The sequence below is a fragment of the Triturus cristatus genome, chromosome 12 (assembly GCF_964204655.1).
Source record: "Triturus cristatus chromosome 12, aTriCri1.1, whole genome shotgun sequence".
Classification (NCBI taxonomy): domain Eukaryota; kingdom Metazoa; phylum Chordata; class Amphibia; order Caudata; family Salamandridae; genus Triturus; species Triturus cristatus.
The window spans coordinates 520,282,223-520,308,476 of NC_140595.1; the positions used below are offsets into that span (position 1 = coordinate 520,282,223).

The following is a 26,254-nucleotide window of genomic DNA, read 5'->3' on the forward strand; positions in this document are numbered from 1 at the left end:
CGCGCCGGAGTCCGAGACCGGACCCCCGCGCCGCGCCGGAGTCCGAGACCGGACCCCCGCGCCGCGCCGGAGTCCGAGACCGGACCCCCGCGCCGCGCCGGAGTCCGAGACCGGACCCCCGCGCCGCGCCGGAGTCCGAGACCGGACCCCCGCGCCGGAGTCGTCCCCCCCCCCCCCCCCCGCGACCCGCGCCAGAAAGGGACAGTTTTCTCCGAGGAGGTGGGTTTCCTGAAGCAGGAGCACGTCCGCACCCGCGCGCTGGGCGTATTTGAGGACAGCAGTGCGCTTAAGCCGGTCCAGCAGGCCGTTCACATTCCAGGACAGGATGCGCACCTGGGCTTTGGGGGCTAAATCAGCCATGGCAGCAGTGGGAATGGAGCGCGCCGGGGAGAGGGCAGGCGGGGGGCACCGGGGGGATACCCTTGAACCCAGGTGTCAGCAAAGGGGGCACGGAGCGTGCAGGCCCCTGAAGGACCATGGAGCCCCCACCGGGGGAAGCGAGCGGACGGTGGCGGAGGGTGAGCGGCAGTAGAGCGCGCAAATGGAGCTGAGTGAAGGGACGCGACGCCTCGCGCCGCGCAGCGCTGTGTGAAAGGCTCAGTAAATAACAGTGCAAACCCAAACAAAACAGTCTCGCGAAGAGAAACCCCAAACAAACCCCCAACCCCAACCCCCCACCCCCCACCCTACACTTCAAAACCAGAAGCATCTGTCGCCCGAACGGAACCAACAGTCACAAGACCCCAAGCTCAGGCGCTCGGGTATAAAGAGCGTAGTGGACCCCTCCTGAAGTACGGATTACATTGTGCGGACCTGGGCTGGCACTGGGGAGCGCAAGAATGTGGAGCCCCCTACCCCCGCCCTCGGGCAAGGCTGTTACCTTCCCCGCAACTGCAAGAAACAAAGAAAAAAGTCATATAGCTGGACTGCGAGAAAGGTCTGATGAGTCAATGTGCGTGTTGAGGGGGGTCGGAGATCCGGTCGGCCCAGGTGATGCTCGGCGCCGGGATCCCCCGGCCGCCCGGGAGGAGGCTTCAGAAGAGGCGGAGGAGTCTCTCATCGGTCTGCCAGAAGCGCTCACAGACCGGGCCTTGAGGACCGCGGCACCTCGCCGCTGCCGGGAGCGTGTGCGCTTCCCGCGCCGCGGCCGCTGGGACCCACCCACAACGGGGCACCCGGGCCTTGCAACGGGCGGCCCTCCGCCCGGCTGCCGCAGAGGCCGCTCCTCGGTAATCCATGTCCAGGCCGCCCTGGGGGTGTCAAAGAACAGCGTCTTACCCTGAAAGACAAGACGGAGGCGGGCCGGGAACTGGAGCTGGTACTGAAGGCCCAGGGAGCGCAGCTGCTGCTTCACCTCCGTGTATGAACGGCGCTGCTCCTGGACCTCCCGGGTGTAGTCTGGGAAAATCATAATGGTGTGATTGTCATAGGCCAGTTTGCCGCTCACCCGAGCCTCCCGCAGAATGGCATCTCTGTCCCTGAAGTTAAGGATCCGAAGAATAAAGGGGCGCGGGGGGGGCCCCCACCGGAGGCTTGGACGCCAGCGACCGGTGCGCCCTCTCCACCACGAACCAGGTTGACAAGCTGCCCGCCGGCATCCAGGATTTAAACCAGGCCTCCAGGAAGTCGTCGGCCCGGCCCGACTCGACCCCCTCCGGGAAGCCCACCAAGCGAAGGTTATTGCGGCGGGCGCGATTTTCGGCATCCTCCGCCCGCCTGTGTAGTTCCTTGGAGTGGGTCGTGAGCTCCCGGACCTTGTCTTGTAATTGATGGATGTCATCCTCCGTCGCGGAGATCCGCGATTCGGCCTCCGTGATGCGGGCCGTGGCGTTGCGGAGATCCTGCCTCAGAAGCGCAGCATCTATCTTCACCTCCCCGACCATCCCCTCCAACGAGGTGCGAGAGGCATCGATCGCGTGTAGGATGGTGGCCAAGTCTTTGTTGGGGGCGGGCGCCTCCCCTCCGCCGGCACCCGGGGGGTCCGGTGTCGCGAAGCGGTCAATCTTCGTTTGGTGGGATGTTGCCAGCTGCTTAGGGCCTTTGTCCTTGCCCATGGTGGATCAACGCGTCGCGCCCTCCGAGGCCGGGGCCGGGCGAGCACCGCTCCGCGTCCCGTGCAGTCCCAGAAGGAGGCCCCCGGGCAAGCCGCAGGGCCAGTCCAGCAGCTCGGAGCACCGCTACTGCCCCCGCTCCCGGGACGCAGAGGTCACAGGGCGCCCCCTTCCAGCCCACCGCAGCCCCGTGGGCCACCTCGCCAGGCAGGGGGGACGAGGGGCAATGGGCAGAGGGGCCCCCTCGGCAGCAGCCCCCCAGCAGTCGGCACAGGCGGAACCAGTTCAGCGTCGCCCCCCCGTCAGGTCGCCGCCGCGGGCACCGGAGCGCGATGTGCGGGGGCCTTCCACAAGATCCGGGGGGGGGGGGCCGAGCCTCCACGGGGGACCTCGCCAGCAGCTATCACCACCATACGCTCGTAGCAGGGGGGTCGGGGGGGCAGAGAAAGGCAGTCCTCCGGAGGATGCACCGGTTCACAGGCCAGGGTGCGACAATATGGCGGGTGGCGGCAATCACTGATCCGGGCCCAGCCCCACGAGCTCCCACTACTACTCGGGCCGATCCGCCCGCCGATCAGGGCCCCGCGGCCGGGGAGGCGCTGGGGATCTGTCGCGCCCCCCCCCCCCCCCACTCACCCGCGGTGTGTCACAGGCCGATATGCCTCTCCGCGGGCTTCTCCCGCCTCCGGACAGCCGCCAGCAGACAGAGGCCTGCGCCCCTCGTGTAGCGCCGCAGGCGCTCGTAGCAGGCGCCGCCGGCCGAGTGCGCGCCCCCGCCGCGGTGACTCTTGCAGGCGGCAAAGCTCAGTCCCCAAGGCTCGGAGGCCGCCAAAAGTCGCAGCGAGGGTAGGGCTACAACTCCGCAGCAAGTGGCAGGAAGCGGATTGCAGCCAGGACGGCAGCAACGGAGGAAGAACGGATGTGAGGGGTCAGGTAGCACGGAGCTCTACCTCGCCGCGGCCATCCTGGCTAGCGCCACCTAGCGCCCAACTCACTAGTATCTTTGGTGTATACTGTAATCTATGCAGAAATTTTCAATGAAGAAGCTGATGTTTAGTACTGTGATACGTTTTTAGTTTGCGCATAGCAAAACCGGAATTGTTCTTCTGTCATCAGGATCTCTTAAGTCGTCACCCCATTTACCCCATTAGATGTGTTTGGTAGCATTGCTGTAGCGTTTTAACATGTGACTATTATGTAGATTTGTCCTCTGGATACATATCGTTCGTACTATTTAACCCAAGTGTGGCAAATTGTGTCTTTGCCTTTAACTCTGACAGAATTAGTACCAGGGTGGAGATACGAGTGCAGGACCGCTCCAAAAATACGTCAATAGCTTAATTTTACCAAACTTAGTAATTCCAATAGATCAAGTTCCAAAACTTTCACTGGAAAGTATCAAGGCTCAGTAAAGTCATATGCTTTTCATGTGCTTTGGTCCCATTTTCCAAGAGAACAATGCTTCTCACAGTGTAAATAAACAGATTGTAAGGGTGCAAAGTTTGTGAATTACTTGTGCAGTTATCTCATAGTTTCTTGGCCCCTTTATAAATGGCAACACCAAAAAATAACTAGAATAGTTTCAAACAGTGGTAATCTGCTTATACCGCATGTCTATAATCGTAGGTAAGTAAAATAAAATTGCTTACCTAGGTTTGGCCTTTGAGAAGCGTCAGGATCGTAAAAACTGGAACATTTGCTGGATTCCATGATCTGTGAATATATTTGCTCACTTATTCAAGTCTAAATGGATCTTGCCACTTTCAATGGCAGATAGTAGAAGCATGACAATTCCTACAAGCTACAAATATTGCATAAACATAGTTGAAAACAAGTTACACATGCTTTTATTTTTGTAGTGTTCGTTTGCAACATTTAATCTTTGTGTGCATATCGTAAGTAGCAATCTTTTGCCACCTTTTCTAAAGTGTTTCCCTTTCTGTTGCATAATATTTGATTGTGGATGCCATGTTCTTTTTTTCTAAAGCATTTTTCCTTTTCTGTTGCATTATAATTGGTTGTAGCTGTCATGCTGCTTTACACTAACATGTAACACTTATGTTCGAGGCAAATGAGCTGCAGATTACACACTTGTGCATAGACCGCCATCTGGTGTTGGGCCCGGATGTTAGCAGTTTGTTTTTCCTCTTGGAAAGTCTTTGGAAGTCACGAGGTAGGTGACTCCTCCCTTGGATCGTATTGCGCATGGGCTTCGGCTCCATCCTCAGATTGTTTTTTTCTGCCATCGGGCTCGGATGTAATCTTCGCGCTCCGGTTCCGAACAGCTTCCAGTTCGACGATCGACGCGCAATCCTCTCCCCAATTCGCGGTATTGTTTCGATCGCGATCTTCCCACTCGACGCGCCTCTCATCAGCAAGACCTTCTGTTCCAGTCGTCGACAGCGGCCTTCGGGCCTACTCCAGCTCCGGTCCTGGCTAATGGAAAGAACTCCATTTAAAAAGTGCCCTCGATGTGGGTCCAAATTCCCCCACACCGATTTCCACGAGGTATGCAATCTCTGCCCCTCCCCTGAACACGAGGCTCGAGACTGTCCGGTGTGTAAATCCTTCCGGTCCAAGAAATCTATTCGGGACCGAAGAGCCAGAAGAACCATGGCACACTCCTCGACGGCGATCCCGGACGACATCTTCGGGGAAGGCGTCGACGCTCCAGAACACACCGACTAGGGACTCGTCAGCGCCTCCGAAGCCGACGATTCAGATGTGGAGGACATCACTCCGGCACAGAGGGTCGTGAGTACTGATCTACCCCCCCCCCCCCCACACACACACACACCCTCACCGGCACCGAAAAAGGCTTCGGTCACGCCTTCAGGCCTAAGCAAGACCAAAGACACTGCTTCCCACACCGCACCTTTGGGACCTGTAAAGAAGCCAATTAAGCCTTCGGGCGGCTCGAGCCAGCCCACCGTCGGAGCCGATAAACACTCTTCGGCGCCGAAAAAGAAACCGGCCTCCATCTCGACACCGAGCCCCACACCAAAACACTCTGGGTCGAGACCCAGCTCCTCGGCACCGACCCCATCTTCGGTACCGACAAAAGCACACAAGGCCACCGACACTTCGAAGCCGAAATCCATCTCGGCACCTACTAAACAATCGGAGCTTTCCAAGCATGGTTCCAAACAACGAACCAACACCGATAAACCTAAGAAACCAACGGCCCGACTCCTTCGGGCCAACCAACCTCGCCAGAACTATTCGCACCAGATCCCTTACAAAAAACACTAACTAAGGATCCCAAAACTGGACATTTGATGCTCTCTATCAAAAAGAGACAGTTAGAGAAACCTGCTCCGCCTCCACCTCCAAAAAGGAAGGACTCTGCTACCTCCCCTTTCAGACTACCTTCCCCACCTCCACCACCTCCTCCACCTTCCCCTCTTCCACCTTCCCCTCTTCCACCTCCTCCACCCCCACCTCATCATTCCCCGACCCCATCCCCGGATGATGATGAACAAGGGGATCCATACGATGACATAGGGGATGTGCCCCAAGATATACCTACAGGGGAACCCCACTCCCCCAGGATCCCCAGACCCATGGGACGAGTATAATATCCCTGATATCCCTAACGTCCCACAAGACGACCGTTACCCTTCCAGACCTTCTCCACCGGAAGACTCCTTGGGGTTCAACCATTTACTGCAAAGGACGGCACTCTACCACGGGGTAGATTTACATACCGACCCTGTGGAGGAAGATTTCCTCCTAGATACATTTGACACCACACATGGGACCACCTCCATATGGCCTATGCTTAAAGGTGTTATAAAACATGTGCCGGAGGTCTTTAAGGACCCAGTCAGGGCCAGGGTCATTAACCCGCGCATTTAGAAGACATATAAAGCCGCCCCAACAAATCCCTCCTACATCAGAGGGCCAGCGCCACTAGATTCCTTGGTAGTATCCACAACACAGAAAAGGGCCAACTCCCAGGCGTCAGGTGACACACCACCACCTGACAAAGAGTCTAAACTCTTGGACGCATCAGGCAAGCGTACTGCATCTCAAGCGGCCAATATATGGCGTATCGCCAATACACAAGCAATACTAGCGAGGTATGACAGGGCCCATTATGACGAGTTAGAAGCCATAATGCACCATCTCCCTGATAAATACAAAGCTAGGGCCAATGAGCTAATTCAGGAGGGCAAAACAATTACCAATACCTCCATACGTTGTGCCTTAGATGCAGCAGACACAGCCTCTAGGGCTATCAATACTAGTGTCCTCCTCCGTCGCCATGCCTGGCTAAGGATATCAGGTTTTAAACCGGAGGTACAAGCCTCCATCCTCAACCATCCCTTTGACCAGGAACATTTGTTTGGGCCAAAAGTGGATGACGCCCTAGAGAAAATTAAAAAGGACACTGACACGGCAAAATCCATGGGAGCCTTACAATCTCACCCTCCCAGACGCTCCTTTCGCCGCTCTTCCTTTCGGAGCACATCCAGAGGCTACTCCTCAGACACCGCTTCCACTTCATACAAATCCCCTACTCAGTCCACCTTTACAAGGGGTTATCAAAGAGGCGGCTACAGGGGCAACAATAACAAAGGCAGAGGCAAAACAAACACCGCCCGCTCTGCCACTGCGCCTACCCAATGACTTCCCTCCACTTCCCCCAGACCATCACACTCCGGTCGGGGGCAGACTCCAACATTTCCTTCCGGTCTGGTCTACCATCACCTCAGACAAATGGGTAACACAAATAATTCGGTCAGGCTACTGCCTAGAACTAATAACCCCCCCCAAACATTCCACCCAGACAACGCCCAATGTCACCAGAACTACTGCTACTCAAGCAGAAGGTAATCTCCCTCCTAGACAAAAAGGCAATAGAACACGTTCCTACCAACCAACAAAATATGGGGGTCTACTCCCTATATTTTCTCATACCAAAAAGGGACGAGACTCTACGGCCCATCCTAGACCTTCGGCCCCTAAACAAATACATACACTTAAACCACTTTCATATGGTGACGCTTCAGCGGGTACTTCGCTGCTTTCCCAAAACGAATTCCTCACGACTTTGAACCTAAAAGACGCTTATTTCCACATTCCAGTGCACAGCGCTCACAGGAAGTACCTCAGATTTGTAGTGGACGGCCAACACTACCAATTCACCAAGTGCCTAGCAGTAGTGGCAGCACATCTGCGAAGACATTCATGTCTTCCCATACCTAGATGACTGGTTGATAAAAGCCAGTTCATACAATCAGTGTGTACACACACACACACACACACACACACACACACACACACACACACACACACACACACACACACACACACACACACACACCACGATCCAGCTACTTCACCAGCTAGGCTTCACGGTAAACCACGAAAAGTCCCATCTACAATCATCCCACATAAAACAATATCTAGGTGCCACTATAGACACCTCAAAAGTGCTCGCCTACCCCAATCCTGCCAGGATTGCAAGCATTCCGGCTCTACACGCAAAATTCATAGCACAACACTCCCTTCCAGCTCGGCTGTTCATGCAACTAATAGGGATGATGGCCTCTTGCATCTTCATAGTACCTCACGCAAGACTCCAGATGCGTCCTCTCCAAGAGTGCTTAGCGCACCAATGGAACCAGGCCCAGGGTCAATTAACAGATCTGGTGTTGGTAGACGGTCGTACCCATCGCTCTCTGCAGTGGTTGACCACCACAAACCTTTCCAAAGGTCGACCGTTCCTGGACCCGGTTCCCCAGACTTACAGACTTATCGCTCTCCGGCCGGGGAGCTCATCTATTACATCTCACCATACAAGGCAAATGGACACCTCAACAGAAGCTACTCCATATCAACCATCTGGAGTTACTAGCAATCTTCCTAGCCCTAAAATCTTTTCAAACACAGATTTCAGGCAAGGCAGTCCTAATCCGCACAGACAACATGACAGCCATGTATTATATTCAAAAACAAGGCGGCACACACTCTTGTGAGAAAGTGGCTCTGTATATACTGTTCCTTAATAGGTGCAGGGTGTACAGAGTCCACAGTCCCCCAGGGTTTGACAGAGGCTAAAGTTAGATATAACCTTACTCTCTAAAGTGGTAGCTTGGTCGAGCAGTAAGGCAGTATCAGAGGACAGTGTAAAGCATTTGTTGTACACACTCAGTCAGCAAATGGTCTCACACACTCCAATAACTGAACTCTAGGCCAATGGTTTATATATAAAAAATATATGCTTGTTTTATTTTAGAACCAACACTCGGCATTAAAATATACGTTCTCAGAATGAGATGCTTTATATAAATACTTTTGCAATATGCAATTGACTTTTGTAAACGGTTACAAGTGGTTGCAATAGGCAACTCTATTTTAAACACAACAATGCATTGAGCTCAATGGAAATTTCAAGTTATTTGCAACAGATTACTTTTAAGATTACTTTTGGAATTCCAGGACTGGATCCTAGATTCAGTCCTGGGTCAGTACTTAGAATCAAGTGATGAAAGTCGACTTAATTACTGTGATGATTTTTAAACAATATTTAGCTATTTTAAAAGTTGACACTTTAAAAATATTTCAAAGAAAACAGTCAATGATTCCCTATGGAAGAAAATTCAAGTTGCAGACATAGTATGTTCTTGTTACTTTTGTAATCCAGTACTGGGTGCCTAGACTCAGTACTGGGACCTTTATCCAAAACAGGTAAGTAATTACGTTTTCAGAATTTATACGATGTTTAAAGAATATTTAAAGTTTGCAGAAATCGACACTTAGAAGAAATTTCACAGAAAATTAGTCAATGGTTTCCTATGAAAGAAAATTGAGTTACTGGTAAGTACGGTTGCGAATCCTTTTCAGGGTCAGTGCTGGGCACCAAGATCCAGCACTGGGAGCTCACCTAATAGCAGGTGAGTATTTTCGTTTTCGTTACTCGGCTGATTTTTGGTGAATATTTTAAGATTTGAAAAGTCCACACTTAGAAGAAATTTCAGGAAAAAGCCAGTCAATGTTACCCTATGAAGAAAATAGAGTTATCGGTTTAAAGGTAAGTACTTGACTGGCAGAGTTGAGGTTCTGGGAATAGACTTGGGTCCCCCAGGGTCAGGTAGGTACAGTTGGTTCACCCTCAGCGACTCTAGGGTCGCTGGGTGCAGAGAGAATTAGGCCCAATGATATCCTATGAGGGATAGGGGGGCCTTGGTTGGTGGCTGCTGACTAGCAAGCCACGCAGCTGTGGGAGCTGTGCTCCTGGTCACTTACTCAGGGCAAGTGGGGAAGTAGGTAGATGTAGAGGTTGCACTGCCAGGGCGGCTGGGTACAGGGTGCTTTTGAGCCTTCGGGAGCGCTCCATTGATTTCAATAGGAAATCTCCGGTTTAGAAAACGACTGCAAGCTCGGGGACGAGGATTCTCAGGTGCCACCACCACTTCGAGAGGTAAGTTGGGTAGTTGGAGGATAGGTAGGGACCCCGGGATTGGGCACTGGGGGCCGCAGGGCGCCGCGTGCAGGGGTGCCTTTTGGTGTCGGGAAATCTTACCCTCTGTTGATCGTGGTAGGGGGGGCACCTTGTTTTGGGGCTGCGGGCTTCTTCAGGAGGGTCGAGGGAGGTCCTTGGGTGCCGGACTCGGGGTCACAGTTGCCGTGGGGGTCGTCCTTGTGGTCTTTGTTCACTCCGGCACTGGCCAGTGCAGAGTGCGCTGGGTTTGCGGTTCCGGGCTGCTGCCAGGGATTAGAGGTAGGTTTTGAGTAGAACCTCTACTCATGGGAGTCCCAGGGGCTTAGAGCCAAAAGGTAGCCAGGTCCTCCGAGGTTTGTGAGGTTGCTGGCCACAAGAGATGCCGGGTTGGAGCAGGAACAGGCCGGTAGGGCTGGGGCCAAAGCAGTTGGTGTCTTCCTCTTCTTAGCAGCTGCAGGGCAGGTCTTCTTTCTTCTTGCTCTTCTTTGTATTTCGGAATCTGGGGAAGGAAGGTTCAGGGTGCCCCTAAATACTAGATTTAGGGGCGTTACAGGTAGGTGAAGGGCAGGGACCAATGGGTCCCTGACCTGGGGTGGGTACACCCCCTATCCTGCCTCTCTCCTGTGGGAGGCGGGCAGTAGCCTAGTCCTGATAGGGTAGGGCCTCCCATCTTCAAGATGGCGAAAGCCCGGAGATGTGCTTCACCTCGCCTCCCCCACCTGAGGGGTGGGGTTGGCAGGCTGGCACATCCCCTGTCCTTATTTGGGGTTTCCGGCCAAGCTTCCCGCCAGAGTGGGGGGTTGCAGTGGCCTGGGGAAGCTCACAGAGGCGGCATGCCTTTGAAGCTTCCCCCTGCCCATCCTGGGGGAGGAGATTTAGCACCTCGCCCAGGAGTTGCATTGTTGCAGGCCCAGGAGAGCAGGGTCTCTCCCACCCAGGGGTCCAGCAACATGTCTGCTGTGTGGCAGCCTAGGCAGCCTCATAGCAGACGTGGATTGTAGGTTAGGTTTAAGGGGGCATCTCTAAGATGCCCTCTGGGGTGCTTGGTACATTAAATCCCACACTGGCATCAGTGTGGGTTTAATGTGCTGAGAAGTTTGACACCAAACTTCTCAATCTTCAGTGTTGCCATTATGGTGCTGTGGAGTTCGTGTTTGACGAGCTCTCAGCACCATGTACTCTTAAATGGCAGCACTGCACCTCCAGTGCTCAGAAATGGACCTGGGTACTGTAGGGGCACAGGGCTCCTGCGCCCACACCATTGACATAAGGCACCCAGCTAGAGGGGTGGCTGATGTATGCCATGGCAGTGTAGGTGATGGGCATGGCACACAGGGATGTGTGCCATGTCGACTTTGTTTTGTCTTGCACCCAGACACCCAGCCTGCAAAGGCAGTGTGTGTGTGTGTAAGGGTACATGGCCTCTAAGGGTGGCACAGTGAGTGCTGCAGCCCTTAGAGGCCTTCCCTGGTCACAAGGCCCTGGGTACCTAGGGTACCATTTACTAGGGGCTGACATGTGGCCAGGGTTTGCCAATTTGGGTTTGGTGTGTTTTAGGGAAGGAACATAGGCCCAGGGCTTCTGATTGGCAGGAGTCCAGGGCACACTCAGTCAAAGTACATTCAGCAAAAAGTGGGGGCATACCATGCAAAAAAGATGGCACTTTCTCACAACTCTCCACAGCTCTCTCAATTAGCACAGAGCATATGGAGATGGGCCATACCCCAGAAAATGTTTCTCCTAACCCAGCATGTCCCAGGAGTCCAAAACACTATGGCAGATCTACTCAGCAGACAAATGCAACAACTCCACGAGTGGGAACTTCACCCGCAAGTTCTTCACCCATACTTTCAAATGTGGGGACATCAACAGATAGATCTCTTCGCCACCCACGAAAACACAAATTGCCCAAGCTTCGCCGCCAGATACCCACACCCATTGTCCAAAGGCAATGCGATATGGATGAACTGGTCAGGCAGATTTGTGTACGCTTTTCCGCCTCTCCCACTCATTCCACTAGTGGTGCGCAAGCTACAACAGCACTCCCTCATACTAATATTAGTAGCGCCAACTTGGGCCGGACAACCGTGGTACACCACACTGCTGGAACTATCGGTAGTACCGCATCAAAAATTACACCTCTCTCCACACCTCTTAACCCAGAACCATGGAGAGATCAGACACCCGGACCCAGCTCAGCTCAACCTTGCGATCTGGCTCCTGAAATCCTAGAATTCGGGTACCTAAATCTTCCCCCTGACTGTATAAACGTCATCAAAGAAGCTAGGCGCCCTACCACTAGAGCGTGCTACGGCACCAAGTGGAAACGTTTTGTTGTCTATTGTCATAACAACACCATCGATCCCCTAGATGTGTCCATTCAACACATCATAGGCTACTTACTCCACCTACAAAGGTGCAATCTAGCCTATACGTCCATTAGAGTACCTGCCATTAAAGCCTTCATGGAAGGCCTTAAAAGAATAATTCCCCCCACAGTGCCACCCTCACCTGTGTGGAACCTAAATATCGTTCTCACCAGACTAATGGGACCTCCTTTTGAACCACTACACAAATGTGAACTTCAATTCTTAACATGGAAAACCGCTTTTCTTGTAGCCATCACTTCCCTCCGAAGGGTCAGTGAGATACAAGCACTTACTATTCAAGAACCTTTTCTACAAATGCACCATAATAAGGTGGTTCACCGTACCAACCCAAAATTCCTCCCCAAAGTCATTTCTCCATTTCACCTAAACCAATCTGTAGAACTACCAGTGTTTTTCTCGCAACCACAGACCGTTGCAGAAAGAGCTCTTCACACACTAGATGTCAAACTAGCCTTACTCTACTACATCGAGAGAACACAACCTTTCCATAAGACCAAACAACTTTTTGTCTCTTTCTCTCCACCACACAAAGGCAACCCCATCTCCAAATCCGGGATAGCTAGGTGGATTGTCAAGTGCATACAAATTTGCTACCACAAAGCAAAACGAACGCTATCCGTTGCCCCTAAAGCCCAGTCTACACGTAAAATAGGGGCTTCAATGGCTTTTTTAGGAAACATCCCATTAGATGATATCTGCAAAGCAGCTACATGGTCAACACCGCACACTTTCACTAAACACTATTGTGTAGATGTGCAAACTAAGCAACAAGCTAGTGTGGGCCAGGCTGTACTCAAAACATTATTTCAAACCACTGCAACAGATACCGGTGGTCGCCGCTAAGGATGGGTACTGCTATATAATCTATGCACAAGTGTGTAATCTGCACCTCATATGCCTCGAACGGAATATGCTACTTACCAGTATGCATCTGTTCTTGGCATGTAGAGCTGCATATCTACACATGCCCACCCGCCTCCCCGGCTACCTGTATCTGTTCCAGTTTATCTTATTTAGATATCACACACATGGACCTCTTCACTGTTATTACTATGCTCCATCATTTCCCTGCTGGCGAAAAGCAATCTGAGGATGGAGCCGAAGCCCATGCGCAATACGATCCAAGGGAGGAGTCACCTACCTCGTGACTTCCAAAGACTTTCTAAGAGGAAAAACAAACTGCAAACATCCGGGCCCAACACCAGATGGCGATCTATGCACAAGTGTGTAGATCTGCAGCTCTACATGCCAAGAACAGATGCATACTGGTAAGTAGCATATTCCTTCTGCCCCTTATCACTCAATGAGTAGTTTAATTGTCAAAACTCAAGCAAATTGTTGGTACACACCTGGTGGGCATAGGTGACTCCTACAAAAAGATTCACTGTTGTGTGAAATATGACTAAAAGCATGACAATTAAGACTAACAAATTGTGGGAAAATATGCATAAGCAGAATATTAAACCTCCGTGTTTATTACACGGCTCTCACCAAATGATTGTCAAGTTATAGTTGGAATGTATATAAAAATGTAAATCAACCAATCTAATCTGGGAGGTCACCCATCTTCTAATTTTCCAGTATCAGGCTACTGATAAATGTCTACCCTTGTCTTCTTTGTGATTTTCTTTCTTTTCTTACTATTTCTTATTAGTGCTCCTCTCTTTTACACTACCAGATTGACTGATAACACTTACCTATGCTTTGTTACATTGTACAGCCTGATGTTCAAATTGCCTTTCCTTAAATACATGCTGGTGACTTGCTCAGTATTGTCCTTTTCGTATCTGAAACAATTAGACTGTTCTGAAATTGAGATATGGGGAGACAATCTCCTCGAAAAACATTTGACCGCTCTTTATAAAAACAAGAGCAAGAAATTGTAGGATATGGAAATATAGGGAAACAAACATAAAAATCTGGACATCCAGCAAAGATAAACATAAACAGAAATATTGGTAGTACCTTCAAATGTAAAGCGTATCCTTTTTCCCTACTTACTTTTTTTTACTGGTTTCCCAAATAAAAATGGAAGACAATGAGATGCTAAATTTCGTTCTCTGCTTTGCAATGCTAAATGATGATTGACAAATAACTGTGGCATTAATTCCAATTTGGTTTGTGTACTTTCTTTTCCAGAGAATGACATAACTTTAATAATAAACAATGAGCAGCTGGACAAATGCAATAACAATACACTAGATGAGCAACCAAGAAGTAAAACATCACCTGGGCTGTCACTCCCTTCTAACTTGTCCAATTGTAGTGACGTAAGTTTAATGTTGATTCTTAGACTGCATGTCATTTTATGCTTTTATTATAATTCTTGAAATGTCTATTGCTGGGGGCAGTTCTCTATTGTTCACTGAATTATATGCATTTCAGTCTATTGCTGATTGATATCCCAACATGGGGCAATGACCCCCTGATACCTCTTGGAACATTAGATCTTTTTACATCCATTCTATTTTTCTTTTAGCTCAGGTGACTCTTGCCACACTTTGTCATTGCATCTTGGCTCCAACATTATGCACCAACTGACCAGCATAACATCGCCTTCTCATTTTTGGAGATGCGTGCACTCTGTGTGACATCATTGATCAAGTATCTTTTCAGAGCCAGCTTGGCTTGCATGCAGAGTAAGGGTGCAATGATCCACTGGAGATTTGCATAGTATTGTTGGTAAGAGTCATCCCAGGGTATGTACATGTTCTGGATGACTGGATATACCCCTAAGCTCCCTTTCGGCTGTTGAGTTAGCGAGTCCCCTCCTACCAGATCCCCAATCTCTATCACACTTGATGTCCTCCTTACAAGCTCTACTCAGGTCAAGCAAGTAACACCCAGTGAGTTTGAAAGCACCTGGTTTCAAGATTGGGTCCTCTTCTATCCCCAGTCCCCCTATTTCAGCCAATGATTTACAGCCCCATTAATTTGTCACCATCAAGAAGATGTGGTCCATTCGCCCTTCATTGGAAACCCTCTTTTGCTCTGGAGAATCTATTGGATCATTGACAGTAGCCAAACATATTTGTTCAGGCATGGTGATCCTAAGCTGCTACTGCAGTGTGGGATTGCGGTGGGCCCATTGCACTGAGGGTTGAAACAAGTCTACTTCCTTACATGGAGGTTAGGGGACTATTTTTCATTCTGCTGTTGTGGCTCCTGAGACTTACACTGGAGATTGGAGTCCGGCTGTTCCCATGGGCAATCTCTGTTGTAGTCTCAGCCTGACGAGGCCGGCCTATATCTTGACTGCTCATTAGTTGCCATGGTTGAGGCCATGCTTTGCAGGTGGCAGTTTAGAATGAGAGTACTCAGTAAACAAATAGTGTTGCTGGCAGTAAAAATTAGCCTATCTCACCTTGTATTTGGGTACAAAGAAAAAGTGGAGACACCAAACCCTGTTGAGCTAGCCTATTTTGAAGACCAACTGTTAGTTTTGTTGGAAGGCTGCTGTCACACTGGGCAGCACACTATACCCAGGCGTACGTAGATGGTAGAGTATTTACAGTAATCATCTAACTGTTCATAACAGCATGAAAAGCTACCACAACACAAATATGAGTGCTAACTATGTAGATTTCTGTGGAAACACCATTTCAGCTTTCTTATTATACAGAGTCCTTGCTCATTTAGTGTGTCTTCTCTAGCGCAGTTCTGTGAGGTAGCATGGAACAAGCAATTACAAATCATTTGTTTCCTTAGTCACCAAAGCCCACTCTTCTAAGTTAGTTGGACTATCCATTTACCCTTTGCTATGTTTGGCCGTATCTTGTTTAGTGTTATAAGTTCAATTAGACACTGTAAAATGTGTCCACTGCAACTGGAGTCAACTGTAGAGGATCTTATTTGGAAAGTAGTTTAACTTTTGAGAGCCAGAGTTATCTTAGTGCTAAATTGAGGAGTCATTGATTTGCTTTTTGCCACTTAGATTCATTGTTAAGCTTTAATTTCTTGTGGTATGGCTTCATTGACAGGTGCGTCAACAATTATTTGAGAATGCCCATATGAATTTCCCTGTGGTGTGCACTTGAGCTAACTAGAACACAGGCAACAAAGGAATCTCCCGAAACTGGGCTAAGTCCCTATAATGTGAAGAATTGACCTTCAGACAGTCAAAAAGGAATTCATAGGTTTAGAAGTGAATTCCTCAACATGTTTTACCTGTAGACAGATGTTTACAGTAGAAGCACGTGGCACATAATTATTTGAAGTCTTATAAAAACAAGAGAGGTCACTAGATGGTGCATGCATCCGTGACTTGGCCGTCTGTCCATGAACTTCTTTTTTTGAATTTTTCGTCTTTCAGGAATGTTCTCTGCTTTGTCGAAAGCCATAACTCACTTAAACTAGTTGGACATACCTAGAGTTAGAACTGGCTGTGATTTTGAAATATAGTTTGGCCCTCAAGCAATTTTGGGGTTACCTCTAATGATTTTGTTTCGGTCTGCCTTCTTGTCCCACCTCTTTTCTCTTGAAGCCCTCTTTTTTTTCTCTTAACACTCGCTTAGTTTTTGTGTGCATTGGATAATTTAGTCTTTTTGATAAGGCTGAGATGAAACAAATATTTGCTGGAGATAGCACTGTGGATGAATACATGGGTATACATTTTGATGTTTGTTACATGGTTGCTGCATGTATCTGTGTTTAATAAAACAGTTTCAAATTCAAATGTTGCAAATTACATGCCTTCATCTCATCTGTTTAACTTTACTTCCACTATTCTGTAGGTAATTGGGATACATTTAGCAAATATCAGAGTTTAGTTACAACATTCTTCGAATTTTGAGTATGTCCCAGTCCTTTGAGGGAATCTTCTGAGAAGAAATAATACTTTAATCTCCTTTTGCACTAAATCTCCTTCCTCAGACTGCACACAAATCAGTCCCACTTCACCTTTTACACCATCCAATTAAGCTCCTTGAATATGCGAGTTTTGTTTAAAATGTTCGCCCTCCCCATCTGATTGAGTCCATCACCTAGCCTAACATTTTACAACTATGCAAACAGATCGTGTGGAAACTGGAACTCCATGCAGATGTCGACTGCATCTCACTCTGATTCTACCTCTCATCAGCAACTAGATGATTAAAAACATGGCTCTGTAAAGATAAATACTCCAGTGGCGGCTCCCCTGCTAAGGTGGAGGAGAATCGCCCCACTTGCTTCGTAGCAGTGAAATAAAGGAAACCTAAAATGATAATAACTTGCGTTATTAACATTTTATGTTTCCTTCTGCTGCAGCTTTGCATTTGGGGTGGGGCTCCTCTGACGACAGAGGAGCAGGGGAGGAACGGTTTGCTCACTCTTAAGAGCACATGACTGCATGTTTACGTTCATGCACACTTCGCATCTTCTCCATGCAGGATGCATTACAGCCTGCGTGGAGAACATGCCCAGGCCCCCATTCCCTGGCTGAGCACCGATCCACGGCGTTCAGGCTAGCAATTAGCGGCTGGGAGCCGGGTGCTTCCTGCATCCTGCTGCGGAACGTAGGCAGGAAGAAGAGGGCGGAGGAGAAGCGCCAGCCTGCCGTCACAGGTGTTTTTCAAAAAACTTTTTAACCCCCAGCAGCTCGAGGCCATCAGAGGCCATGCTACAAATTTTCATAGCGCTTCCGGCTTCCTCTGATGTACCTTCAGGCCCCACAGAACCTGAGGGGACCTCCATTCTAGTTACTGACTGATGGTCCATTCCCTGGCGCAGTCTGTCCCCTCTGGACCCATTAACCAGGGTTCTGCTGACTCTGGACCAGAATTTTGCCCCAGCTCTGAGATCCACGCTGGTTCCCGCCATCCTAATGCCAGGGCTGATGTCTGTAGCACCATGGAATGATTAGGTGCTGACGCTTATGCCAGACCCCGAACTGACACTAGCTTTAGCTCAACCGATGCAACACCATAAAGTTACAAAATCAAACAGTTTACCTTGCACCCTGATTGTAATCCTGTGCCTCTACCACGTTGCCGCTTTCAGCAGAGCTCCATTCTCTTTTTGTCTCTGATTCTGATCCTATTCCAGAGCAAGGAACACTCCAGAGTATTGACTATGATGGGGCAGGAGGATGGCTTGCTGCCCCCTCAATACACCTCATAAAAAAAAATGCCACTGTGCCTGGTACCTCACCTGAGAACAAGCTTGGCTTGCCACATGGACCAATAGTGGAAGAAAATGCCTCATTTGCAGTTGTGGTTCAGAGGCACTAGAAGTACAGCTGCCCTCCATATAGTCTAAATTAAATGTGTTGACGGAATTTCTTTAGCCCGAGCCGGCAACATCAGAGCCCTTGCTCCTGTTTAATGATGCCCTCACAGATACTCTGAAGACTTCTGGACCGAAAGTAAGTTTTTCCCCTACTGTTAGCAGACAGGTGTTCGTTCATCAAAAAGTGGCTTTTGATGATCCAGATTTTCTCACCAAGCAATCCAATCCAGAGAGCCTTATTGTACAGGCCTTTGACCAGTAAGGATATCACAAATTCGTTTTGGGCTAATTGATAGGGGGAGGGGACAGAGAATCCAGAAGGGTAGACCTGTTTGGCCAACTTAGGTTTTCTTCCTTTAATTTGTCACTGCAAACACAGTCTGTCTGTTGTGCGGATATTCACATGCTCTCTAGGACATGGCCAGCAAAATCTTGTCAGCTGTCCCAGAAGATCTTGGGGTGTGTCTGACTTAGACACTACATGAGGAGCAGGTCAGAGCCAAGTAGGATGTCCGCGCCGGTTTATATACTACGGCTTGCATCGGCAGGGCAGTCAGTACCAATATTGTCCTTCTTAGACATTCCTGGATGAGTTCCACAGGGGTCTCCGGTTAAGTACAACCTTTGCTAATGGATATGCGCTTTCATGGGTCTTGCCTTGTTAGAGAGAAAGCAGAGTCTGCTTTGGAACATTGTAAGGGTAGCAGAGCTAGAGCGCACCTTTTGTGGCTGCGGGCCCCTGCCAAACAATTTCCTCCATCCATTCTGGAAATTTTATTCCAGAGAGGTGGCATTCCAGAGAGGTGGCGTATAGGCAGAAACTGCCTCTTCAACCAGTGATGCAGCAGACAACCCAGTCCTTTTGGGGTGTGGATTTGGTTCGGGTAGGCAAAGCGGAGGCCAGTGGAGCCACCAATCTTCCATTTCATCTTCCCTACTACATTGGCTAGCACACCACTTCATTTTGCCCTCCCTCATTAGCTAACACCCAACCAGTGGGAGGCAGAATTCAGCATTTCCTCACCGGTTGGTGAACCTTCACATCTGAGAGATGTGACTCGTAATTTTTTTAATCGAGCTGTGCTCTACCATTTCCCTCTTCCCAACCCAATATTTCTTCCACATCAGAACAAATTCCAGCACTTAATCTGTCCTTCTTGTGGTAGGAGGGGTATGCCTGTTGCTCTCCAAGGGTGCCCTAGACGGAAAGACGAGGATTGTATTCTCGCCATTTCCCCATCCAAAAAAAATGATGGGAATTAAAGACTGTCTTGGACCTCCAATCATTTAACATCTTCTTGCTAAAGGAGAAATTCCAAGTGCTCGCATTGTCTCGGATCCGATCTGCTCTAGGCATGGGAGACTGGATGGTGTCCTTGGACTTGCAGAAGACTTATCTTCATGTACCCTTCCAGCAGTCACACAGGCATTACCTGTGTCTCAAGGTGGGCATCATCATTTTCAGATTGCCATGCTCTCTTTCAGCCTCACCAGGGACTCTTGGGTGTTCATGAAAGGGATGCCAGTGCTGGCTGCCTGCTTTCGGAGGTCATAGGTTTGTATATTCCCTTACTGCAACAACTGGCTTCTGAAGACAGGCTTTTCACAGCCAGTCTTGGACCACCTCTGAATGACAGTGTGGAACTTTTAACATTATTGGGTTTCACCATAAACCAACTGAAGTCCTACCTGATTCCCTCAAAGAGGCTTCCATTCATTGGGGCGATCCTGGACAGGGTGAAGTTCAGGGATTTTCCTCAACAGCAAGGAGTCCGATACATTCAGGCTATGAACCTGATGTTTTAGGCTTAATCCTGGATTAATGTGAGGGTGGCTCTGAGGCATCTGACCTCATAGCCTTGTGCATTCTCCTTGTCGACCGCACTAGGTGATAAATGTGAGCCCTGCAGTGGAACCTGAAATTCCAGTGGGCCCAGCATTAAGGCAGTTCTGAAATCATACAGGTTTTGGTAGTGATTGCTCATGATCTGCAATTGCGACTGACGAATCGTAATTTGTTGTGCTCCAGGCCACTGTCCCTTCCCTCACCTAGAGCGGACAGTGGTGACAAACGCATCATTACTGGTTTGGAGAGGGTGACTTGGGAGGTGAAGATCAGAGGAATCTGGTCTACTTTAGAGGGCCAGCTCCACATCATCCTACTTTCCCTAGGGGGATACTGCTACAGATTCTCATTGACCACACTATCGTCATGTGGCTCTGCAACAAGCAGAGTGGACTGGGGTCCTGGGTCCTCTGGAGATGGCTAGCGTGCCAGAGCATTTTTATGGTCGTAAAGCACCGGGCAGGATTGTTGGACTCCAGAGCCTACTGAGTAGACCTCATATGGCAGATCATGAGTGGCGTCTAAAACTTGAGATGGGGCGTGCGGTCTTCGACCACTGGGTGGGCGAACTCTGGCTAGATCTTTTCACTAACGAGAACTCGGTCTCAACAATTTTGTGCTAGAGCCTTCATTAGTAGACCCATTCTGACTGGAATGGAGCGAGGGACTCCTGTACTTCTTCTGTCACTACATCTCATGTCCGGAATTCTGAAGAAGACCAAGAATGAATGGGCCTAAGTCATCCTGGTTGCTCTGGATTGAGCAAGGAGAGTGTGGAACGCATAGGTTCGAGGCATGTGTGGCTGTAGATATACATGCTGTGCATACTCCTGCCATCTTGTGTTGGGCTTTGATGTGTGCAAGGTGTTTTTCTTCTAAGAAGTCTTTTGAGTCACAAGGTACTATGACTTCTCCTCTTGGGGATAATGCGCATGGTAATCGACTCAATTGTTAAATTGTTTTCTTTGCGCCATCTAGTTTGGACGTGTGCTCTGGGTCGACACAGTCTCAGTGCTCGTTTCAATTCACATGGTTTCCTTCCCTCTGACGGTATTGTACTTTGATTGCATGTCCCTTACTCTCGGTCTTGGGTCAGCGTTTGGTGGACAAGCGGGGTCTGGGCCGACCGTGACCCTTCCTGGGCCTTGCCCTTTGGGGCCTACTGTTGTCTCTGTCGTGTCTCTCTACCATACTTCAACAGTTATGGAACGGACGCTATTTCAGTATTGTCCTCACTGCCACACGGAATATCCTTGGATCGATCTCCATCAGGTCTGCAAACTGTGCCTGTCGCCCAAGCACAACAAGGCCGCCTGCGATGCCTGCCACTCCTTCCGTTTCAGGAAGACTCTTGGCACCCGTCTGGCATGTTGACTAGATAAGTCGTGTAGGAGCTGTGATGACACCCCATACCTCTTCGGTCCTAAGGACATCAAGGGAGAGCGTCATCCACAACTATCAGCTGCAGATGAAGAGACTTTCTCCCCTGGGGAAAGGGTTGGCTCCTATCTGGAGATAGAGGGCCTTCTGCCAGCCTAGCGGGTCATGAGTACGGCACCCTCAACACTGCTCTCAATCTGAGCAGCCTTCTGCCAAAGGGCACTCAGCCACTCTGGAGCACCAAAGACCGGCTTTTGGAGAACTGCTGCCTTCGGGTCATGGTTGGCACTGTGAGACCGCTACTGACACCCTACCCAGGTCCGGCTCTGTGCCAAAGAAGCCTTCGAGACCGGCCGCTTAAACTACTCCTATACCTGACCCTGACCCGACCCTCTGCACCTACAAGAACCTCTGTGCCAAAACTGGAACTACCATCTGACCCAAAGACCTCGTCATCGACCAGCAAGTCCAAAGCTGAATCAGGCGAGCCAGTTCTCCACAAGCTGTAAGAGGAGGTAGTCTCCATACTGCCTCATCTGGTCATACACCCCCATACGGCTGGATCCTTACCTGCCTTTCGGACCCTGCTCTACCACCTTCAAAAACATATGCTGTCCTTTGAGGAAGTTTGGACATTCCAATCCACCAAAACAGCGCAAGAAATCTGATAAAGCTACAGGCCTTATCCATGCACATACCATCCCCTCACCCTGTTCTTCAGCCTTCGCTCTTCCCACCCCTTTCACCAGGAGACCCCTTGACATCACACCTCCGGGGTCTCAACACTCTGACATGAGTGGGCGTGGAGAACGGGACGACACATTTGACAACCCTCTGCATGGTGATCCATGGGACTCTTACATTGCAGACCCACCGGGGAACACAGATCCTGGCCTTCCCTCTGTACGATTCCACACCGTATCGGGAAATCATTGGTAGGGCCGCCTTATTTTGAATTTTCATAGAGCCCTTAGAGGAGGGCTTCCTTTATGAAACCCTTTCTTCCACTCACCGTTCTACTCCGTATCTCCAATGTTCAAAGGCAAGCTACGCCACACTCTTGATATCTTCAAAAGACCCTGTCCAAGCCAGTCACAACACCTGTGGTAGATATGCCCCCGACTGATCCTATTTACATTTGTAGTCAGCTCCCGACCGCTTCTCTGGGGGTCACTACTGCTAGTAAGCAAGCCAGTTCCCAGGCCATCAGAGATGCCCCACCACCAGAGAAAGAAAGTAAATGCATAGATGCTTTGGGGGAAAGGGTGGCCGTGCAATTGGCTAACCAGTGGTGTATAGCTAATTCTATCGGCCTTCTTGCAAGATGTCATCATGCCCCCTGGGACTAGGTGGAGGAGCTCCTCCAGTACCTCCCAGAGGAGTACAGGAACAGGGTACAGGGAATAGTCTCTGAGGGCAAGCAGATATCCAACACCTATATTCGCTATCCCCTAGAGTCCGGAGACACTGCGTCCAGGGTGGTAAATTCCAGCGTCCTTCTACAGACAAGCCTGGCTCCGTATCTCTGGCTTTAAACTAAACCTGCCTTTTGATGGCCTGCATTTCTTTGGTCCAAAAGTGGACCAAATGTTATGAAAGATAAAATACAAATATATGGAGACAGCTAAAGCAATGGGTGCACTTCAAACATCTGCTCCATGTGGCTCCTTTCGCTGCACACCTTATGGTTGAGGCTAAAAGACCCCACACCTCCACCCCAAAGCCTCCACTTCCTACCAGCACACCCAGGGCCAGCAACCCTCTCTGAGGGGTTATTTTATATGGTCCTACAGAGGCAACCACTGTAGAGGCAGAGGTAAAGGTGGCTCCCCAAAAGGAGCTGCAGCCGCCACCAAAAAACCTTCCCCCACCTTCTCAACTCCCCCGCCAACTGCCCTGGTGAGGGGTGCCTAAAAGGCTTCTTTCCTACATTGCAAACCGGCACCTCAAACCAGTGTTGGATATTATCAGACATGGTCATTGTCTGGAGCTCTCTTCCATACCTCCCACCATTCCACTTCTCAAACACACTCACAAGAACACCATAGGCTACTGAGTGAGGAGGTCAAAGTGCTCCTCCTCAAAAGGGGCTAAAGAACCAGACACAGGAGTGTACTCGCTGTACTTCCTTATACCCAAAAAGGACATGTCCCTACGACTCATTCTGGACCTCAGGCCCCTAAACTAATTTATCCTTTCAGAGAACTTCCATATGGTCACTCTCCCGGATTTCATTCCACTTCTCCAGCAAAGGGACTTCATGATCATGCTGGACCTGAAGGCCACATTTCCACATATCAATACATCCGGCCCATTTCCAATATCTCAGATTTGTGATCAGCGGAAAATATTACCAATTCAAGGTGCTCCCCTTCAAAGTTACTGCTGCACCCTGGGTGTTCGCCAAGTTCTTTGCGGTGGTGGCCTCACACTTGCTCAGATGGACGTCCACGTTTTCTCTTATCTGGATGGATGGCTGATCAAGAGTGCCACCCGCTAGCAATGCCCCAAACAGACACAGGTCACAATACACCACCGTTATCAGTTAAGGCTTGCCATCAACGCCCCAAAAAATCAGACTTTCAATCCATCCAGATCCAGCCCTACCCAGGGTCTATTCTCAACTCGAAGGTAGGCATAGCCTATCTATACCTTGCCAGATTAAGTCCTTTCAGGCACTGCTCCCTCTTTTCCTTCCATATCAACAATGCCTCCTAGTCATGATGGCCTCCTGCATTGTCATAGTACCCCATGCCAATCTACACATGAGCCCATTGCAGGAATGCTTAGAGCAACAGTAGTCTCAGGTGGAGGATCATAGGGACGATCTAGTGTTGAGCCGACACTGCGCACTCTGCAGTGGTGGAATACCAACAACCTGTTACAGGGGCGGGCTTTCCTTGACCCAGTTCTGTAAAAAGTGTTACAACAGACACCTCCCTTACGGTTTGAGATACTTACAGGATCTGACTATCCAGGGTCATTGGAAACCCATCCCCAGGCTTCCACATAAACTACCTGGAACTTCTAACTGTTATCCAACATTGAAGGCTTTCCTACCTCACCTTATAGGCAAGGTTATGAATATGGCACATTAGTCTGCATGCGTTTACAACGCATGCCATTACAACGTTGTCGTTACAACAACCGCGTTGTTACATCGCATAACTTTACAACGCAAATCGGAACAACGACTTACTGTAGGGGGAGCTGGATGTTGGAATAGTATAATATACTATTCCAACTCCAGTCTGTGCAACAGTAGGGAAGGTGTTGTATTTTAAATCCAACCCCTTCTGACCCCTAACACAAGTCGTTGTTCAGACTTGCGATGTAACAACGCGGTCGTTGTAACAACCACGTTGTAATGTCATGCGTTGTCTCGCATGCGTGGTAAACCCTGTTCACCCAAGATTGTTCTTGTCTGGAAGGACAATATGACAGCCATGCATTACCTTCAGAAAGTGGGGAACTCACTCTCCTCAACACTCTCTGCTATTTCAGAGCACTTGACAGTGGGCTGTCCACCATAAAATTAATTTGTTAGTGAAGTACCTTCTGCGGATGGAAAAAGATTTTGCCGACCTCAGCATGATGTAGCAACAAGTCCACGAGTGGGAACTCCACTTGCAAGTCCTCCTCCACTACTTTTGCAACAGCAGAAATCGTCAAATGCCCAAGCTCCTCCTCCAGATTCCCACAGTCCAGTGGCAATGCACTATGCACTATGGATGAACTGATCATTGATATTTTCTTACGCTTTTACACCTCTCCCTCTCCTTCCATTTGTTATTCGAAAGCTTCGGCAGATGCCCCTCACTCTCATCCTGGTGGCCCTCCATACCTGGCTCATAACTCTGCTCAAACTCTCTCTGATTCTGCATGAAAGGCTCTCCAACAAGTCAGACCTATTCATGCAGAACCATGGAGAAATCAGGCACCCAGGTCCATCAACCTTGCGATCTGGCTTCTGAGGTCATAGAATTTGGGTACCTTAATCTTCGACCTGAATGCATGAGCATTCTCAAGGAAGCGTGCAGACCTACCACCCAGGCCTGCTATGCGGCCAAGTGCAAAAGATTTATGTACTACTGTCACGCAAAATATATTCATCCTTTAAAAGCTACAATGCAAGACACGGTCTGCTACTTACTCCACTTGCAGGTTTCTGGTCTAGCCTTGACCTCCATACAACTAAACCTAGCTGCCGTGGCTGCCTACCTTCAGAATAGGCTACAGGTCTCTCCTTTCAGGATAAGGTAGTTAAAGCTTTCATGGAAGGTCTCAAAAGGGTCATTCCTCCACAGGTCCCATCGGCACCCTCATGAAATCTCAAAATTGTACTCACACGACTCATGGGCTCTCAATGTTCGCTCCTCCTTCACTGCCCTCTTCAGTTCCTCTCTTGGAAGGTGGCATATCTGGTTGCTATCACCTCTCAGGCATGTCAATGAGCGGCAGGTATTAACTCTGGAAGAACCTTTCTTCCAAGTACATAGGGATGGGGTTGTCCTCTGCATCACTCCAAATTCCTCCATAAGGTTGTCCCGCTTCCCCCTTAATCATTCCATTGACCTTACTTTCTTTTTCCCACATCCTGATTTATTTGTGGAACTGGCTCTCCGTATCTTGGACATAAAACGATCCCTCATGTACTGCCTTGACAGAACCAAAGCTTTTAGGAAGACACAACTTTTTGTTGCGGTCTCCAACCCCCATCAGAGAGTAAGCTCTATCCAAGTCAGGTATTGCCAAATGGATAGTTAAATGCATCCTGACATGCTATGCTAAGAGGACTCTGCCCACTCCTCCTAGAGCACAATCTAGTCTGAAGAATGGAGCATCTATGGCCGCCATAGGGAGCATCCCCATAGCTGATATATGCTTATCAGCTACTGCGTCCACACCATACACTTTCACAAAACCTTAC

The 26,254-nt window shown here is 49.5% G+C and overlaps 1 protein-coding gene across 1 annotated transcript in view; it reads left to right on the plus strand.

Annotated features, from left to right (window-relative positions):
* Positions 1 to 26,254, plus strand: part of TENT4B (terminal nucleotidyltransferase 4B) — a 298,913-nt gene that overhangs the window by 249,120 nt on the left and 23,539 nt on the right. Inside the window, exon 10 of the mRNA XM_085639324.1 lies at positions 14,031 to 14,161. Coding sequence (XP_085495450.1) covers positions 14,031 to 14,161 — 131 coding nt within the window. The remainder of the gene's footprint in view (positions 1 to 14,030; positions 14,162 to 26,254) is intronic.